The sequence below is a fragment of the Sphaerodactylus townsendi genome, linkage group LG05 (genome assembly GCF_021028975.2).
Source record: "Sphaerodactylus townsendi isolate TG3544 linkage group LG05, MPM_Stown_v2.3, whole genome shotgun sequence".
Taxonomy (NCBI): domain Eukaryota; kingdom Metazoa; phylum Chordata; class Lepidosauria; order Squamata; family Sphaerodactylidae; genus Sphaerodactylus; species Sphaerodactylus townsendi.
This window is the reverse complement of record NC_059429.1, coordinates 6,758,292-6,777,991: the sequence shown is the minus strand read 5'-3', so window position 1 is coordinate 6,777,991 and position 19,700 is coordinate 6,758,292. Positions and strand designations below refer to the sequence as shown.

Below are 19,700 nucleotides of genomic sequence, written 5' to 3'. Positions count from 1 at the left end.
TTTAATTTAAAATTTGCATTGTTTTTGGTCTGCAGGGCTCGAGAGGATCGGGGCCTGCGTTCCCCTCTCCTTTTTGTAGCTCTTTCCTGGTTGCTCCTGCTTGCCAATCTCTTTTTCTTTTTTTTTAAAGAAAAGTGTTTCCGTTTGGTTTCCCTCTTTACTTGCTGCTTCAGCATCTTAATTTCCAGCAAGCGTCGTCGGGTCCCTCTTGAACGGGGAAGCGGGGCGTGGCTATTTCGCTGACGCTTCGTTTAGTTTAGTTTCTCCAATGCACTTTTATTGCTTAATACAAGTGACATCTTAGTCATGAAGCCGAGCAATCGTTTTTGTTTGACGACAGCGGGCCCCCCCCTCCCCCCAGCCCAGGGTGGGAGATGAAAAAGGTGAAAGGAGGTAGTGACCCCCGCCTCCGCCCCCAGGCGTGGCCGGGAGGCCCCAGAACTGCTGGGCTCCAGGCCCCCTGTACAAGCACAGTGAACAGTTTTGGGAATTAGGCAGAGAAGGGCTGACCGAAATCCAGTTGGACAGCAGCAAGCCACACAGTCGTTCCACATCTTGCAAGGAGAGATCTAGCCCGGCCACTTCACGTTTTCTTGCCACAAGGTTTGCAAAGTCTCCTGTCTGGGAAGTAGTTGACACACGAGCGTCTCCTTGCAGAAGGAACGAGGGGCTGCTGTTGAATACGTGGATGCAAGACAAGTCTGCCCCCAGTGCTTTACACACTGTCCCTGTTTTTAAAAAAAGACACATTCTTTTTCTTCCTTCTCCTGCCCTCCACCAACGTTGGCATTGAGTCCACTGTTGAGATGCTAACAACATGCAGGCTCCTCTTTCTCTGAGCTAAGGAAGGAAAGGTTTCCTGTGATTCTGGACTTCTAGAACAGCATACAATTTTGCCGTGTGGGGAAGAGAAAGCTTGGAGTCAGGTTAATTCTTTGCCTTGTGGTTGAAAATTTGGGGACGTCCAAGGAAGATCGTTGGGGACAGGGGCCGTTTGGAGCGTGTTGGACACCAGTCCGTGGTATCGCTGTGCATTTATCCCGTATGGGGAGGCACGTCCTGGGCAACAGAGGGCAAGCCCCGCACCCTGGCCACAACCGACACTTGGCGCTTTGCCGACCCGATGCCCATCTTCGTGCGCACCCGTTCCCACTTCCTCCCTAATCCCTCAAGGACCAGGGCCCCTCCCCGAGGACCAGAGCCCCTACAAGCCACCAAGGGTGTTGGCTGCCCACGAATTACGACGACGGGGAGCAACGTTGCTTCTTTATAGAGAAATATATTTTTATACAAAGGGATTGGGAGTGGGGGGGAGGCAGCCCTGTGGGCTTCCAGAGTGGCGTGACCCCCCCCCTTCACATCACAGTGATGTCACGTGGGAAATCACCTGCCGGGGTGAGGTGGGGGGGGGGGAGTATCCGCAGGGGAGCACATTGGTTTCTGCCGAATGAAACGGCAGCGGCTTGGGTCTCTTTCTTGTTCCTGGAGCTTTTCACCTTCATGGGACAGTCTCTCCGCCCGCCCCCTTTTCACTTAGCTGTCCTTCACTCCAGGTTCTAGCCAGATTCACACCTTGGCCTTTCCAGTTGCCCAGTTCCACTCCTAGTCTTGTATTTGTATAGCAGCAGGAACACACACACCCCTTTTCATTTTTTGCAATAACCGCGACTGGAGCTTGTGTGATACGCAAGCCCTCCCCACCACGGTAAAATATCTGCCGCTTGTTTTGGATCAGGGGTCTGCAACCTGCGGCTCTCCAGATGTTCATGGACTACAATTCCCATCAGCCCCTGGCAGCTCTTGGTCAGAGGTATGAATCAGGCTATCTGGAAAACTTTCCTGGGGTAAATACAGACATCCTTGTGCTTGACACTGCTTTCCGGATGGTTGTGCCCTCTTCCGCTTTTCTCTTCCATGTCCATTTTGGAACGCCGTTCAGGGGGTCAGCTCAGTCAGGTTGGCGTCTTTTTTTAACAGTGCCTCAGCTGTGCTCAAAAAGAACCGAGACTGGGGCGCGTTTGGAAAGGGGGGGGGGCCGTAGACGACCCCTGCTTCTCGGCAGCGGGTTCCCCAGGACGTGTGCAAATAGGCTTACCTTGGTACGTGCAATGTTTTCCGTTTTCTCAGCAGCGCAAAACGACGCACACGGCCTTAAACGTTGTGCTGGGCAGAATTCAAATTAACGTTCCGCACCCCAGCGAGGTGTGTTTAAAAAAGGAGAGAAGTTTAAAATACGTGTGCGGGTGCATGATTGGGTGGGTGGTCTCTTTTTCAACATCAGGTGTAATTGGAAAGCTTGAGAGAAATGCAAACAAGGGTAAATCAGAGGTGGGGAGGGTGGGAAGAGGTGTTAAGTCTCTTAGCCAACTCCCCTCCCCCCCCCAAAAAAAAATCTGGCTCGCTCTGAACTGCATTGAAATGTCGAAGCTTGTCTTACACAGATAAAAGTTATGCGTCTCTATTTCTTTTTTCGTCAGAGAAAACAGGTAACTCGAGCCTGACTAGCAAACAAGGATTTTGTGCCCTTCCTAGCGCCAAAGCAGAAAGAGCCAGAGTTTGGTATTGTGAGTTTTAGTTCCTGCTTTAAAACAAAACACAAAAGAAGTACACCCAGGTCAAACAGCGTCTGAAGTTTCTCTGCAGCTTCCTTGGAGGCACAGACGTTAGAGGGGCTTTTTAAAAAAAATAAATCAAAAAGGTTGGGAGGAAAAAAAAAACCTGGAAAAGCCAAAAATTAAAAAAAAAAAACTTTAAAATACTCCTGCTATGATGTCTCTGTGTGCTTGGGTCAGTGCGATGACACGTGCTTTGGGACTGGGTAGAAAGAGAGGCAGAGTTTAGGAGCCGGAACGGCGGGTCTCCGCGGTATGAGCTGAAATCCTCCAATGCCAAACTTAATAGAGGTGCAGCCACAGAGGGATTTGGGGGGGGGGTGCCATTTGTTCCAGAGCAACAGCTATCATGGACCAGCTTCCTTGGGATGGGGGGTGGGGGGAAGAGTACATCATCCATGCGGTTTAGTCAATGCAGAAGTCGGCACGCTGACTCAATCCCAGCCTCGCCTTCCCTCCCGAGTTCAGGATCTTGATCGATCCACTAGAAGAAAAAACTCTGGTTTTAGCAAGTTGAGGGCTATGCATAAGTGGTCTCTCCCCCCACCCCCACTTGTTTTGTTTCTTTTTTTAAAAAAAAATGTTCGGATTGGGATTAAAGGTGTTTTAGTTTAATACATTTGGTCTCTGGTGCTTTCAATAAGAGACACGTTCCCGGTGGTGCCATGTCAGTCTTCATGCACGGGTATCTCTCTCCCCCCCGCACCCGCTGCCCCAACCGCCAAAGTATCTGGCCGATTATTGCCCTCTGAGGGGCAGAACATTTAAGCGGACGGGAGAGAAAAAGGCATCCGGTTTTATAGGAGATTCGGGGCCCTGCTACCTGCGGCTCTCCAGATGTTCATGGACTACAATTCTCATCAGCCCCTGCCAGCATGGCCCATTGGAGAGCCGCAGGTTGCAGACCCCGGCACGGTAACGTTGATACGTTCATCCTTTCCGGGTGAGGTTTTGTGCTTTCTGCCTCGTTCTTGTGGTGCTTTTGTTTGTAAATTCCGAAAATAAGTTTCCTCACCTCAAAGAAGTTGTTAACAGCCCCCCAGAGTGAGGCTTACAGTGACGGAGTCTGCGGAAGAGCAGCTACCCAGAGGGGTCCAACTCTGGCGCCCGAGATGTTCATGGACTATGATTCCCATCAATCCCTGCCAGCATGGCTAATTGGCTGATGGGAATTGTAGTCTGTGAACATCTGGGGCATCAAAGTTGGACATCCCTAAGAAGAAGAAGCGTTTTGATTTATATCCCCCCTTTCTCTCCTGCAGGAGACTCAAAGGGGCTTACAATCTCCTTGCCCTTCCCCCCTCACAACAAACACCCTGTGAGGTAGGTGAGGCTGAGAGAGCTCCGAGAAGCTGTGACTAGCCCAAGGTCACCCAGCTGGCGTGTGTGGGAGTGCACAGGCTAATCTGAATTCCCCAGATAAGCCTCCACAGCTCAGGCAGCAGAGTGGGGAATCAAACCCGGTTCCTCCCGATTAGATACACGAGCTCTTAACCTCCTACACCACTGCTGCTCCTAAGCAACCCGCTCTGCAAAACAGCTGCCCCAAAGTCTCCAAGGCAGCCCGATCCAGAAGTTGCCGGGAATCCCTCGTGCTGCTGTCACAAAAGACATCTGACTAAAGACAACGGAGCTGCCTTTATTGGTTTTCTATGTACAGAGAGAGTGGCAAAGACCAGCTACAGCAGAGGAATACCTTTATTGAGTCTGTTATATAGCACAAGCAGCGTGTACAGTTTTGGCTCTGAGGGAACCTTTCGCCATTAGTGGGGGGGGGGGGGCTTTTCTTGGGACCAGCTATTTGCAGATGTGCGCCATGCCTCCGTCTCGGGAAGCTGCTGTTTTCCTAAATGCAAGGGGCTCCCCCAGAAGAGCGGTCCAGCCAGCTGTTCAGGGCCAGAGATCCAAAGGAAGCCCAAACTGCAGCAGACTTTTGCTTGGATCCCAGCTGCTGATTTACTGTCACTTATATACAGGGAAATGATGCTATGTACAGAGGAGGGGGAGGAAACCGAAGTGCTGAAGCCAACACAGACTGATGGACTCTTCTCCCAAAGAAGAGCCGCCTCTGTGTTGCAAAATCAAGTGGGGGGGGGGTAACACTTTGCCCCGCGACACAGCTGCCCATTGAGAAGGATGGACCCATAACTTGGACTGGCCAGGATATAAACAACACCCCCACCACTCTTTAAACCCGGAAGCGGCCACGCACACAATGCGGGGAGTCGAGCAAGACGAGTTACTATTGCAGCAGTGGCGAACCTTTGGCACTCCAGATGTTATGGACTACAGTTCCCATCAGCCCCTGTCAATTGCCCATGCTGGCAGGGGCTGATGGAGCTGCTCAGTCCTGCCCTAGTGGTCCTTAAACCATATTGGAAGGGGCTGCAGAAAGTTTCTGGGTGGAAGCTTAGGATTGGGAGGTCACATTCACACCATTAATGTGGGGAGGGTTTTGTTGCACGAGGGGAGGGATCCTTGGTTGCTTAATAAGTGGGGCAGCGGGTGTTTGGAAACCGAAGCGCAGGGCTTGACTTCAGATCACCAAGGAGTCGGGGAATAATTGTAAGGCGGGCCAACTCTCAAAGAGCCATCAGTCATGGCGCACTCCCCGCCCCTCGAGGTTTTTAAGGTGAGAGACAGTCAGGGACAGTTTGCCACTGCGTGGTTCTGCTCAACAACCTTAGTCTTCCTTGGGGAGGGAGGCTGACACTGCTTAGCTAGAGTCTGCAACCTGTGGCTCTCCATATGTCCATGGACTACAATTCCCATCAGCCCCTGCCCGCGTGGCCATTGTAGTCGATGAACATCTGGAGAGCCGCAGGTTGCAGATCCCTGGCTTAGCTTCCAAGATCTGATGAGAGCAGGCTATCTAATTACAGAGGGAAACGCCGCCCTTGGGAACATACCTGGCCTTCCTCAGTTGGCCTTCCTCACAGAGTACTCGTTCTCCACCCATCTGGAGTGACCCATTCATGAAAGCATCACCCACCAGATGTTGTGCATGAAACTCACTAACCCCGCCCCCTTCTTCTTCCTAATGAAGGAAGATTCAGCACACGAGCTGCAGGTTTGGAGTGGGAAGCGGTCAAATAACGAACCCTTTCCTGCAGCCACTGGGCAAGGCTGTCTACAGCCAGACGACTTCAGGGAGAGAAATGCCCACAGAGCTTCTTGTGGCTTATCTTCGGGGGGGGGGGGGAGTGCTCTTCCCCCTCCACGGAATTCTGCTCTGTTGGTGACACTGGAAAAAAAAACTTTTCAGTTACGGAGTTTCCAAACCACACTACGACCTCCACTCAGAAATTAGAATCTTTGCAGCAGAGCTTTCTCACTTCGACACCTAGCTCCTTACCAGTTCCTTCTCTCTCTCTCTCTCTCTCTCACACACACACACACACACACACACACACAAAATCAGCCACTGTTGTGGCTTTGCTAGGTTTGCACAGAAAATGAGACCGAAGAAACAACGGGAGAGTAGAATGCATTGTTAAGTTGCACTGGATTAACAGCAGAAACATTCAGGCGCTTTTTGCCACAATGTGGAAGCGGTTGATGGTAGCCGGTTTGCGGATCGCTTTTTGACCCAGGCTTCTTAGGAGGGACTTTGCTTCCCATCTGCACGTTCAGCAAACCTGTTCCTCGTGGGGGGGGGGGGGGGGGGGGACAATCGAGGCAGCAAAAGTTGTCGAAGCTAATTTACCAGCTTTGCCTTCCGCTAAATCCAGACGAGCGAGACAGTTTTGTACCATCATTTCCGTGTCTAGGATTGTCTTGAAACGCAGCTTCTGTCGCTCAGGGAATTCCTTTTCCACACGAGGTAGCGGGTGGAACGTTTCCAGGGGGAAGTGACCTGCTCCGACCCTGCTGCCCGCAGGTGCATTGTGGGAAACCCCATCAGGCCACGCTCCGAACCCTTTCGCCTGCTGTCGCCACCCCACCTGGTGGGATAGATTTGCTAAAAACAACTGTGCCGCCATCACAAGCATGACCGGATGTGAAAGCTGCTACATTCATTACAGTGAAAGAATTCGTCAAGTTAGATTACCAGGAAAAACGGGGAGCTGCTAGCCTCTGCTGACCTGGCAGGAAGGAGCAGTCAACATGTCCCTGGTGAGCAAGGCCATTCCCCCCTCCCTCCCCCCCCCCCAAATATGTGGCATGCCTAGCCACGGCCATCCACGAAGTCACTATCTCAGGCGAGCGTACTTCCAGTTAGCAGCGTGGAACGTGAGCTGGTGGTTTAGTGTTGTTGGGGGGTTTTTTTTTAGCTTGGAAAGACATGGGAAGGGCAGCAGCGGAAGAGCAGCGCCTGGTCCATCGCTTGACTCTGCCGGCAGCAGCACTATGTATAGAAGATGATCTCCGGGATCTGTCCGTCCTCCACCGAGGTGCCGTTGTTGTTCCCAGCGGCGTAACAAAAGGTGAAGCAGGTCTTGACGCCGGTCGTCGGTGACTCGTGGATCACTTTGCGCAGGCCTTTCGTTCCGTAGTGGGAATCTGGGCCCTGCAGTCAGGGTCACATACAGAGAGTGGACGGTCACAAATCAAGCTGTTGCCTTTTCCCTCCTAATTAGGGCTGAGCATTAACTCCCTACAAACAGCCGAAGGCGGCATATGTGGATCACCCCCTCCACCATTTTATTCTCACAACAATGCTGGGAGATACATTCAGCCCAGCTGTCCCCTGGGGGAATACACTGGGTACTTGAACCCAGGGCTCCGACACCCTGACTGGGCATGCTGCCCACCCACCCCACCCCCATAAGAACATAAGAACAAGCCAGCTGGATCAGACCAGAGTCCATCTAGTCCAACTCTCTGCTACTCGCAGTGGCCCACCAGGTACCTTTGGGAGCTCACGTGCAGGTTGTGAAAGCAATGGCCTGCTGCTGCTGCTGCTCCCGAGCACCTGGTCTGCTAAGGCATTTGCAATCTCAGATCAAAGAGGATCAAGATTGGTAGCCATAAATCGACTTCTCCTCCATAAATCTGTCCAAGCCCTTTTTAAAGCTATCCAGGTTAGTGGCCATCACCAGCTCCTGTGGCAGCATATTCCAAACACCAATCACACGTTGCGTGAAGAAGTGTTTCCTTTTATTAGTCCTAATTCTTCCCCCCAGCATTTTCAATGGATGCCCCCTGGTTCTAGTATTGTGAGAAAGAGAAAAATTTCTCTGTCAACATTTTCTACCCCATGCATAATTTTATAGACTTCAATCATCTCCCCCCTCAGCCGTCTCCTCTCCAAACTAAAGAGTCCCACTCGCTCTTGCTAAAGGGCTGCAGAGACTTGCCCCACGTCGAGGGTCAGAATAGCTGTCACAAATCCAACCTGACTTTAGCAATGGGCTCCTGGCCAGACCTGAGCAGTACATAGTCGGGCACGTGGCGGGCCACTGGGCGTGTGTGATAAACACATCATTTAAGCTGCCTGTAAGACTTGGGGAGAGCTACCCTCCAGGACATGGTGGGCGGCATTAATCAAGCCTCACCCCCCTCTGCCACCATACCTTCCCCGCCGCGGTCCCAGGCAGCCTGGTGGCAGGCTCCTGGCCCGGGGCCCGCCAGGCGCCCCCCCATGTGATCCAATGGAGGGCGCCGAGGGTCAATGGGGGGCGCCCCCCCCCCCAATACACCTCCAGAAGTCTGGAGAGGTGCTGTGTGGTTTCTGGGCTGCATGGCCGTGTTCTAGCAGCATTCTCTCCTGACGTTTCGCCTGCATCTGTGGCTGGCATCTTCAGAGGATCTGATGTAGGAAAGGAAAGCAAGTGGAGTATATATACTGTGAGGTCAATAGGTGAGGCCATCTGAATAGAAGTAGCTTGGCATATGAGTAACAATGAAGTCTGTAGCATGTGAGGCACAATGAAGATAGCAAGGTCAATAGGTGAATGCATAGAAGTAACCTATTGACCTTGCTATCTTCATTGTGACTCACATGCTACAGACTTCATTGTTACTCATATGCCAAGCTACTTCTATTCAGATGGCCTCACCTTTTGACTTCACTGTATATATACTCCACTTGCTTTCCTTTCCTACTATCAGATCCTCTGAAGATGCCAGCCACAGATGCAGGCTAAACATCAGGAGAGAATGCTGCTAGAACACGGCCCTACAGCCCTTAAACCACACAGCACCCCAGTGATTCCGGCCGTGAAAGCCTTCGACAATACGTAGTCTGGAGAGGTGTTTGGAAAAAGTGCTCCACCTGCACCCCGTCCCTAAAAGGGCAGAAGAAGTCCCTGCCCAGAGCACCTTCAGAGTCGCGCAGGCCGTGTAGCTGACAGTGGGCAGGATTTCCACTGGCTCCTTAAACATGACCCGGAACGTGTTGGAGGACCCGTCACAGCTGAAGCCGGTGTCGTTCTGGCCCAATATCGTGTTGCTGTCGGTGTGGATGATCTGAAAGGGGAGGGAGGAGCCACCCTTAGCTTCAAGCAGGCCGGTCCTTCACAGCCCACAAACTCCAAGCGTCCCCCTCACACGGGCCATGCTGAAGCCGTGCTCTTCTGCAGCATGCAAAGGGGTGCCCTGCACGGCGCTCGGAAAAGGAAGTGTCGAAAGGGAAGATTCCCTCTTCCTCCTGCGGTCCCTCGACTAGGAGCACCGCAACAAGCTGAGACAGGTGAGCAGCCGTCTTCACAAAACTAGCCCCGCTTTCAGGGCTTAAACACGTTTGCAACCTCTTCACTCGCAGGAAGAAGTAAACAAAGCCAGGTGACATGAGTGCTCCAGACTGTACATGCAACTATAAGAGCTGGGGGGGGAGGGGGGAGTTGAGCGTGCCGCTCCTACGTTACCGCCTCCCGTTCTGCAACCTGCCCATCTCATCCCCCTCCCCCCTCCAAATCCCCCAAGAACTGCATGCTTCGTTTAGGAAAAGCCACTGCAAGCACAAAGCCAAGGAGGTATCCTACCTGTATGTTTACTTGATAATCTGTCGGGCCGTGTATTGATCCATAGAGCCCAAACCCAACTATAAATATCCTCTTGTTCACAGAAAACCTGGTGGGTTGTGAGAGAGACAGGAAAGGGTGGCGTCAACACAAGGGCAAGCAAGAAACAGAAGCTACCGGATGTCCGAGTGAGCCAAAGCCTTCGTGCGAAAAGGGCCCTCAAGTCGCAGCCAACCTATGGCGGCCCCTTCGAGAGTTTCCGAGGCAAGAGGCTAACAGAGCTGGTTTGCCACGGCCATTCCCGGTGGCCTCCCATCCAATTATCCACCAGGGCTGCCCCTGCCGTGCTTCTGAGGTCAGTGAAGGCCCTCTATGCCAGGGCAGCTAAAGTCTATACTATAGCGATCTAGATTCTATCTCAGTGCTGGCGAACCTATGGCAAGGGTGCCAGAGGTGGCACTCAGAGCCCTCTCTGTTGGCACGTGCAGAGTGCCCCCCCCCCCCCCCCACATCTAGGCTGGCCTGGGTCGCTGGGCTCGATTATTAGCATTAAAGCTAAGACCTAGTTTTGGGGAAGCAGTGTAGGTAACCCTGTTAAGCGCTGTTAAACCCCACTGATTTTCATGCATTGAACTAAAGCGCAATCTTTAACTGGAAGTAAGCTCGGTTGCTGGCAATGGGGCTTGCTTCTGAGTAAACCCTCCTAGTGTCGTGATTCACCCATTGGAAGAGTTGCATGGTTGCTTCAAAGCAAAGCCAACAACTACCACCAACCTTACTCCCGAGTAACGCACGCCTCAGAGCCAACCATTTTTTCTTAACTAAAACCTCAGTATTCAGATTAAATTGCCGGGTTGGCACTTTGCGATAAATAAGTGGGTTTTGGGTTGCAGTTTGGGCACTCGGTCTCGAAAAGGTTCGCCATCACTGGTCTATACTATAGCAATCCAGATTCTATCTGAACCGGCCACTTCCTGTTCTCTTCTCAGATTCTGAGCGCTCGGGGCTCCCTACGGCAAAGATCAGCAAAGCTTTAGAGGGCGCAGCACTTACGTCGGGCCAGGATCCAGAGGCGAACCGGGTGAAAATGGCACCTGGGGCAACACCTGCTCCGGGCACACACACCCCTCCGCCACCATACCTTTCCCCCTGCGGTCCCGGGCAGCCTGGCGGGGCGGGGCCGAGGGGCTGCCCGTGGCAGGCTCCTGGCCCGGGGCCTGCCAGGCGCCCCCCACGTGACCCAATGGGGGCGCCGACCCTTCATGTCCCTCTGGCAGATATGCCATTGCCAGGATCTGAGAGAGCCGGGTTCCGATCCCCACCCAGCCACGGAAACTCACTGGCAGATGTTCAGCCAACTGCGCACTCTCAGCACATAACCGATCTCACGGGGTTGTTGTGAGGATAAAACAGAGGAGAGGGGGATGACGTGGGCCTCTTCGGGTCCCCGTCGGGAGAAAGGGGGGACATAAATAAGCTAAAGCAAATAAGTAACACGATTAAACAAGCAGCTCAGTGCAGGAAACCAACCTGATGCGGTCGCTGGTCCCGCTGTACCCCCAGCGGCTCTCCACCTGCTGGAAGCGGCTGATGCTGCACTCCTTTCCCCTCAAGCAGCAGCGCGGCCTGTCGATGAACTCCACCCGCGGCTTGGGGTTGACGGTGAAGTGGAGGAAGAGGCTGACCACCTCGCGGTCGGTGAGGATCCCTGACTGAGCCGGCCCTGGAGAGAGGGAGAGAGGCCGCTGTTGACTAAGCGCGCTTAAGAAGAACATAAGAACTAGCCAGCTGGATCAGACCAGAGTCCATCTAGTCCAGCTCTCTGCTACTCGCAGTGGCCCACCAGGTGCCTTTGGGAGCTCACCTGCAGGATGTGAAAGCAGTGGCCTTCTGCTGCTGCTGCTGCTCCTGAGCACCTGGTCTGTTAAGTCATTTGCAATCTCAGATCAAAGAGGATCAAGATTGGTAGCCATAGATCGACTTCTCCTCCATAAATCTGTCCAAGCCCCTTTTAAAGCTATCCAGGTGAGTGGCCATCACCACCTCCTGTGGCAGCATATTCCAAACACCAAACACACGTTGCGTGAAGAAGTGTTTCCTTTTATTAGTCCTAATTCTTCCCCCCAGCATTTTCAATGAATGCCCCCTGGTTCCAGTATTGTGAGAAAGAGAGGAAAATGTCTCTGTGTCAACATTTTCTACCCCATGCATAATTTTATAGACTTCAATCATATCCCCCCTCAGACGTCTCCTCTCCAAACTAAAGAGTCCCAAGCGCTGCAGCCTCTCCTCATAAGGAAGGTGCTCCAGTCCCTCAATCATCCTCGTTGCCCTTCTCTGCCCTTTTTCTATCTCTTCGATATCCTTTTTGAGATGTGGCGACCAGAACTTCACGGGGGGAGAGTTACAAACTGGTCGTGGGTCTCTTCTAAGGATCTCACCCTTGCTGGAACTACAGGCTGGTTCAGAAGCGGAGAGGAATTTGACACCAGGGCGCTGCATCAAACTAGCTTCACACCACAACAGCATTTATTTATTTGTAAATTTGCACTAAAGGCCATTTCAGTGTACAATAAAATGAGCTTTAGAAAGGGACAGGAGGGTCGGTCGGGGATCCCTGCCCCCTGCCCCCCCCCCCCCGGCCAGAAGTATGCCCCCGCACCAGCCTCCACCGCAGGCCCAGCTGGACTCACCTTAGGGTGCCAGAGTTGAAAGTGGGTGTGGAGGGGAATCCAGGCGGAGGGGAGGGGAGCTTGGGGCTGTTTGCACGGTGGGGGAACGGGGAGGGGGGCGAATGGGACTGTGTGTTGTTACAGGAGGGTGGGGGGGAAGGGGTTGTGCAGGGTGGGAAGCAGGAGGGCTCTTGTCTAGGTGGAGGGGAGGGTGTTTTGGTAGGTGCCTTGTAGAGGGCTCCCCGGCAGTAGCACCTTTCTGCCCATTGGCCCAGAACCCAGTGTGCTGTTTGGGGAAGGGGTGGGATCAGGGCATTTGGGGCCGGGCTCCAGAGCAGCGACAGCTTCATGCCCACTGATCCAGAGCCTGGCCTGCCATTTGCGGGGGGTGGAGGAGGGGGATCACAGCGGCTTGGGCTGGGATCCAAGGCAGCGGCAGCTTCGTTTGGGAGGGCTTGGGCGGAGTGTGGGCCAATGAACATGGAGGACACACAGGGCTTACCCAGGGGCAGCATCCCCTGCTTTGCCAGGCTAGCTAAGGATTCATTGTTGGATGTTCGAACCCTTAGCCCAGGGCTCTGCAACCTGCGGCTCTCCAGATGTTCATGGACAACAAATCCCATCAACCTCTGCCAGCTTGGCCAATTGGCCATGCTGGCAGGGGCTGATGGGAATTGTAGTCCATGAACATCTGGAGGGCCGCAGGTTGCAGACCCCTGCCTTAGCCAATTATAGATTAAGATATTTATACGCCGGCCCGTTCCAAACTAAAAAGGCTGCTAACATGTTAAAAACAATTTAAAAATCGCAATAAAAACATCATAACAATTGTAACAATTGAAACAAAACAATAAAAATAGTATAAAATGAATCCAGCATAAAAATTAACCCCAACCCACTCTCCAGCAGCGGTGGGGGGGGGGATTCCAGGGAGAAAGGTCTTCACCATGCACCTAAACCAGTGGTGGCAAACCTTTGGCACTCCAGATGTTATGGACTACAATTCCCATCAGTCCCTGCCAGCATGGCCAATTGGCCATGCTGGCAGGGGATGATGGGAATTGTAGTCCATAACATCTGGAGTGCCAAAGGTTCGCCACCACGGACCTAAACTCATACATTTACAAGGGGGGACTGTTCCAGAGCCTGGGGGCAATCACAGAGAAAGCCCTCCTGTGTGCCCTCCCCGCATGCCTCGGCGAGGGGTGGCATCGCTATCACCTCAGTGCTCAGGCTGGCAAATACAGGTGCAAGCGTTTCTTCAGCATTGCAGCAATAGGAAGAAGAAGGAGGAGGAGGAGGAGGAGGAGGAGTTTGGATTTATATCCCCCCTTTCTTTCCTGTAGGAGACTCAAAGGGGCTTACAAGCGCCTTGCCCTTCCCCCCTCACACCCTGTGAGGTGGGTGGGGCTGAGAGAGCTCTGAGAAGCTGTGACTAGCCCAAGGTCACCCAGCTGGCGTGTGAGGGAGTGCACAAGCTAATCTAGTTCACCAGATAAGCCTCCACAGCTCAGACGGCAGAGCTGGGAATCAAACCCGGTTCCTCCAGATTAGAGTACACTAGCTCTTAACCTCCTACGCCACTGCTGCGCACAGCAGTGGAAGCAGCATGGCTTTTGTCTCAAACATACAGGTATAGGCCAGGGGTGGCCAACCTAGGGCGCTCCAGATGTTCATGAGCGACAATTCCCAATTGGCCCTGCTGTCAAGGGGCTGATAGGAGTAGTAGTCCATGAACTTCTGGAGCGCCCTAGGTTGGCCACCCCTGGGCTCTCACCATCCAAAAGCTCCACTTTTGTTAGGTGAGAAGGTAGCAAAAGGACAATGCGGCAACAGAGGTCTCTGAAGATTCCATCAGAACACCCCCTAAAGCAGAGAAAGTCAAGATGGCCGCCCCTTCCTGCCTGCCTGGTCAGGCGTCCTGCGGCGTCTCTCATTTAATGGTGTCCATAATCCACCAGTTCCTGACAGCTAGCTTGCACTGGGGCTGTCAGCGGGTCCTCCTAGCTGCACACAAGGGGGGGGAGGCTGCCAAGGAGCACTGAGAGCAGTTCTTCAAACCCTGTCCTGGGAAATATTAGCCCCAAGAGCGAACAGCTACAAGAGAGAAACACAGACACAGAGGTATCGACAAGAGATCTGGTCAGCAGCACTGCTTGAAAGCCTGTGTCCGCTGCTAGGTGACTCTCGTGCTGCCTGCGTCGCGACAAAGGACCCGGCCGATTCATTTTGTTTAAGGGAATGCATTTTTTAAATGGGGCGATAAGCCGCCAAGTGGCACCAAATATCAAGCACATGGGAAAAAGAGAGGTGAATGGCAAGCATTGTGCTTCCCTCCATCCAAAGCGTTTCCCAAGCACCTGAAAGGCCCTCAAAAGCGTTGTGGGAATCTTCCTTCTTTGACGGAAACCACTCACAGTTGCCAGAAACGAAATATAATCCGCGAGCGAGGAATACAATCAACTTCGCATGAACTCGGTCCAGTTTGAACCCTTAAGACAGCAACATAAGAGGGTGGATTGTCATCTGCTGGAATTCCAGCTTTAAGTGGTCCTTCATGCTAACAAAGAAACCCTGTAGAGAGTAGAAAGCTGGCTCCACAGGGAGAAAAGAGTCTGTCACCTCCCACAGATCACTGGGCTGCTAGTTTTCTATTTGAGGGGAACTTCTCACATCAGCAATTGTTCTGAAAGAGACCAATTCTCCTGCAGAAGTGGCCCAGCAACCCGTGAAGACAGGCTGACTTGCCCCCAACTCTTTTTGATTCATCCCACCTCTGTTCATGCTCATCTTGGCAGTCATTTGGAGAACAAAGGCCCATTATAGATGGAACACTTACCTCAGGCCTCTTAGCTGCTTGGCGGGCTGCAGTGGGCTCTCCTCACATTTCTCTGCTTATATACAAGGAGGCAGCCGGCAGCCCAGCTTTTCTGCTGAACTCTGCTAGACCGCTGGTTTCTCCCTGTTCTCTTACCTCCTTGAAGGCACAGATCTCATCACATCTGGAAGTCTCAACACTGGAGCTGATATTTCTCTCCTCCACACACACACACACACACACACACTGCTGCTGCTGCCATGCTTTGATGCAAGAGGAGAGGCTTGTTTTAAAATGGAGTCTTGTCAGAAATATAGTTTTAAAAGCCCTCCCAATCATTGGGAGATGGCGGAAGCAAGAACAGGGGAGGCATAATGGAGCCCAAAAAAGATGCCCTGCTTGTTCAGTTCCTTGCAAAAAAACCCTCTCTGTTTATTTATATCGAGATACCAATCTCTCGATATGTGCACTAGGAGAAGCAGGAAGGAGCCAGCAGCGTGGGGGGGGGAGGCATGCAAAGAGGCCTGAGGGAGTGAGAAGCCTGGCTGGGGGGGTGGAAGCAGAGGTCCAGGGCAAAGCTCTGCTCCCTGGCAGAATCTACCTGCTCTGGGGGGCAAAACAAATTAAAAGTGGTGCTAAAAGTGGTGTTGCTTTCGCTGTGGAGAGAATGGAAAGTGAAAGCAGGGCTCCAAGAAATAGGTCTGTGCAAGGAATTTCGTGGCCGATGGACATTAGCCCCTATTAGCAGGGGACACCTTGTGGACAATAGGCCAGTGACTGCCTGAAAGATAGCTTCGCTTCCATCAGACAACATCTCCCTTTCCTGGCAGTCTGGAGGTATTTGCCCCTGTCCCCAGGGTATGGCCATGCACAATGCCTGTCATACATTAAGATGCAGAAATTACGCCTCTCTCCAGGGTTGGAAAGAGAAACTAATTGCCAGAAGATTCTTTCTAGAAACCCAGATGGGAACAGCCAACAGTAAACAGAACAGCATTTCAACATCAACGAATAATGACTGCGTGCTCCACTTCTTGCTCAAAAGCCCCAAATGAAATCAGAACCATTCTTGGGTCAACAGGTCCAAGCCACATCTAGTCCAAGCTACATCTGTTTGGCTGCTGCTGGCTGAGAAATGGTACTGGAGGAAAGGGGTGAGTGGAGTTTGAGGATGAGAAAAGCGTGCCACCAAGTCCCAGTTAGCCCACAACAGCCCAGTAGGGCAGGCGTGGCCAACCTATGGTGCTCCAGATGTTCATGGACTACAATTCCCATCAGCCCCTGCCAGCAGTTGGCCATGTGTCTTGGTTGGATCAGGCTCTAGGGGCAGGGGTGGCCAACCTATGGTGCTCCAGATGTGCATGGACTACAATTCCCATCAGCCCCTGCCAGCAGTTGGCCATGTGACTTGGTTGGATCAGGCTCTAGGGCAGGGGTGGGCAACTATGGCCCTCCAGATGTTTGTGGACTACAATTCCCATCAGCCCCTGCCAGCATGGCCAATTGGCTGTTCTGGCAGGGGCTGATGTTATCCTGTTTCCAATGGTGCCCACCTAGAGGCAGGGAGTGTAGCCAACCTATGGTGCTCCAGATGTGCATGGACTACAATTCCCATCAGCCCTGCCAGCAGTTGGCCATGTGACTTGGTTGGATCGGGCTCTAGGGGCAGAGGTGGCCAACCTATGAGATTGCTCCAGATGTGCATGGACTACAATTCCCCATCAGCCCCTGCCAGCAGTTGGCCCTGTGACTTGAGATTTGGATGAGGCTTTGGGGGCAGGGGTTTCCAACCTATGGTGGTCCAGATGTGCATGGACTGCAATTCCCTATCCAGCCCCAGTTGGCCATGCTGGCGGGGGCTGATGGGAGATGTAGTCCATGAACATCTGGAGCTCCATCGGTAGGCTCCCCACCACCCTGCTGTGGGGTCTTCAAGGCAAGAGATAAAGAAGAGGTGGTCCGCCGTTGCAAGCTTCTGTGTAACAGATGCAAAGGTCTCCCTTCGAGCCCCCCCCGCCCCCACCCCCGGCTGATCCAAATAGTAATCATGGCTGGTTCTGATGAGCTGCCAAGATGTGATCGCGATCACGCCAGCCTGGAGCCCATCCAGGTCAGAATGCGTTTGTTAAGCGAAGGCTCACAAACAGCAAGGGAAATCATATTGCTCAATGTCAACCCTCAATATGGCGTGGAGTTCATTTCTGCTAGAATCTTTGCTGCGTGGGAAGCCTCTTTTATTTACGTAATCTCTGGTATATGAAGATTTCCAACATGCTTATAATAACCTGCAGGTAGGGGCAGGAGATTTTACCAAGAAAAAATAAATCAATCCCTCTGGAATGTCATATTCTAAAGCAGTGATGGCAAATCTTTTTGAGACCGCGTGCCCAAATTGCAACCCAAACCCCACTTGTTGCTCATAGAAGTGCCAGCCTGGAAATTTAACCTGAAAGCTGAGGTTTTCGTTTAGAAAAAAATGGTTGCCTCCCTCTTCCTCCACCCCACCTGCTCGAGCAGGGGCCAGCCCTACTCTAGCCTCCCAGCAGGTCCCATGCGCACCGCTCTGCACCTCTCTAGCATCTCTGCCTCTTCTGCCCCACCCCACGAGGGCAGCAGCAGCCATATAGAGCACAGAGCACCAGGCCCGCCAGCCGAGTCCTCCCTGCTCACTGCGGTCCTCCTGCGCACGTTGTGCTCCAATGGCCCCAGAGCCAGCCACAGATGTGTGTGTGTGGGGCGGGGGTGTGTGTGTGTGATTTTCCACCCCCCACATGACCCGAACTCTATGTGCAGCGTGCCCACAGAGAGGAGCTCCGAGTGCCACCTCTGGCACCCGTGCCTGGGTTCCCCATCACTGTTCTAAAGACACCTTCAATATACCTGATAGAATCTTATTCCAAGAATGGTTATTTCGAGAGGTAGAAGTCCAAGGTAAAATGGAAAACATAGTTGGCTTGTTGTGTTTTTTGCACTGGTGACTGATGCCCAAGGAAGAGGAGTCAGTGCTATTCATGGAGGCTTAGGGAACCAGTGACCTATCCTGTTACTAGATGCAATATTGTTAACATCGCAAATTAACCGGTAACATGCGAAGAGCTTCTGCCTTATCTTTAGCAGCACAGACCGCTCCAATGGTTGAACAAGGGGAGAAATTCGCTAAATCACAGGAGAGCCTCCGCACAAGGCGGCGGCTGCTCCGTCGCCACCTTGAAAACACACCGACGGTCAAACATCTGAGGGCCATCTGGCTGCAACATCAATTATCCCACGGACCGCTGGGGCTGATTCGGCTGCCCTGGCTGTTTAGGTGGGTGGCCCTACCTTGCTCATCACTCCATGTCCTTCTCTTTGGAAGAGGACAACCATCCTAGATAGGAGTGTGCTGTTCTTCAGTCACCCCCGGGGGGGGGGGGGCACTGTTAACATCAGACGACTGGATTTCCTAAACTCATGACTATCATTTATCCCAGTGGTAGCGAACCTATGGCACGGGTGCCAGAGGTGACACTCAGAGGAGAAGCAGTGGCGTAGGAGGTTAAGAGCTCGTGTATCTAATCTGGAGGAACCCGGTTTGATTCCCGGCTCTGCCGCCTGAGCTGTGGAGGCTTCTCTGGGGAATTCAGATTAGCCTGTACACTCCCACACACGCCAGCTGGGTGACCTTGGGCTAGTCACAGCTTCTCGGAGCTCTCTCAGCCCCACCTACCTCACAGGGGGTTTGTTGTGAGGGGGGAAGGGCAAGGAGATTGTAAGCCCCTTTGAGTCTCCTGCAGGAGAGAAAGGGGGGATATAAATCCAAACTCTTCTTCTTCTTCTTCTCTCTGTGGGCACACGCAAACAGAGTCGCCCCCACCCCCACCATCTAGGCTGGCCTGGGCTGCTGGGCTCAATTATTAGCATTAAACCTAAGACCTAGTTTTGGGGAAGCAGTGTAGGTAACCCTGTTAAGCGCTGTTAAACCCCGCTGATTTTCATGCGAAGAATTAAAGTGTGATCTTTAACCTGGCAGTAAGCTCGGTTGCTGGCAATGGGGCTTGCTTCTGAGTAAACCCTCCTAAGGTCGTGATTCACCCGTTGGCAGAGTTTTGTTTATTTTTATTTATTTATTATTTAGATTTTTATGCCGCCCTATCCCCGCATTGCATGGTTGCTTCACCAAGCTTACTCCCGAGTAACGCACGCCTTGGAGCCAACCTTTTTTTCTAAACTAAAACCTCAGTATTCAGGTTAAATTGTCGTGTTGGCACTTTGTGAAAAATAAGTGGGTTTGGGGTTGCAATTTGGGCACTCGGTTTCAAAAAGGTTCACCGTCACTGATTTATCCACTCACTTCTGAAACCAGGGGTGCCAAACATGCAGCACGGAGGCTCTATCTGGCACCCTGAGGGGGCTTTATCAGGCCTGTGAGCCAGCTGAGACATCCCTGATCCGGCCTGCCGAGCTACCTTCCCCAGGCCAGATTGGGAGTGAAGCAGGGGGTTGGTTCAGCTGGCTCATGGGCCTAATAAGCCCCCCTATGACAACCCCCGACTTCTGCTGCAGGCTCACCAGTCCAGACACCCCCGCCGCTGCCATTCTAGGGCCAGCCAAGGCAGCCTCCTCAGCAGGGGTGGCCAACCTATGATGCTCCAGATGTTCATGGACTGCAATTCCCATCAGCCCCTGCCAGCATTCAGCAATGCTTTCCCTTTAA

At 52.6% G+C, this 19,700-nt stretch overlaps 1 protein-coding gene across 1 annotated transcript; it reads right to left on the bottom strand.

Annotated features, from left to right (window-relative positions):
* Window positions 1-6,086: 6,086 nt before the first annotated feature.
* Window positions 6,087-19,428, bottom strand: LOC125432769 (BTB/POZ domain-containing protein 2-like). The gene is made up of 5 exons (XM_048496675.1): window positions 19,338-19,428; window positions 11,048-11,240; window positions 9,539-9,626; window positions 8,877-9,023; window positions 6,087-7,122 (listed from the first exon to the last, which is right to left on the bottom strand). The coding sequence occupies exons 1-5, from the start codon at window positions 19,426-19,428 to the stop codon at window positions 6,961-6,963; spliced, it is 681 nt and encodes a 226-aa protein (XP_048352632.1). The 3' UTR covers window positions 6,087-6,960.
* Window positions 19,429-19,700: the final 272 nt, after the last annotated feature.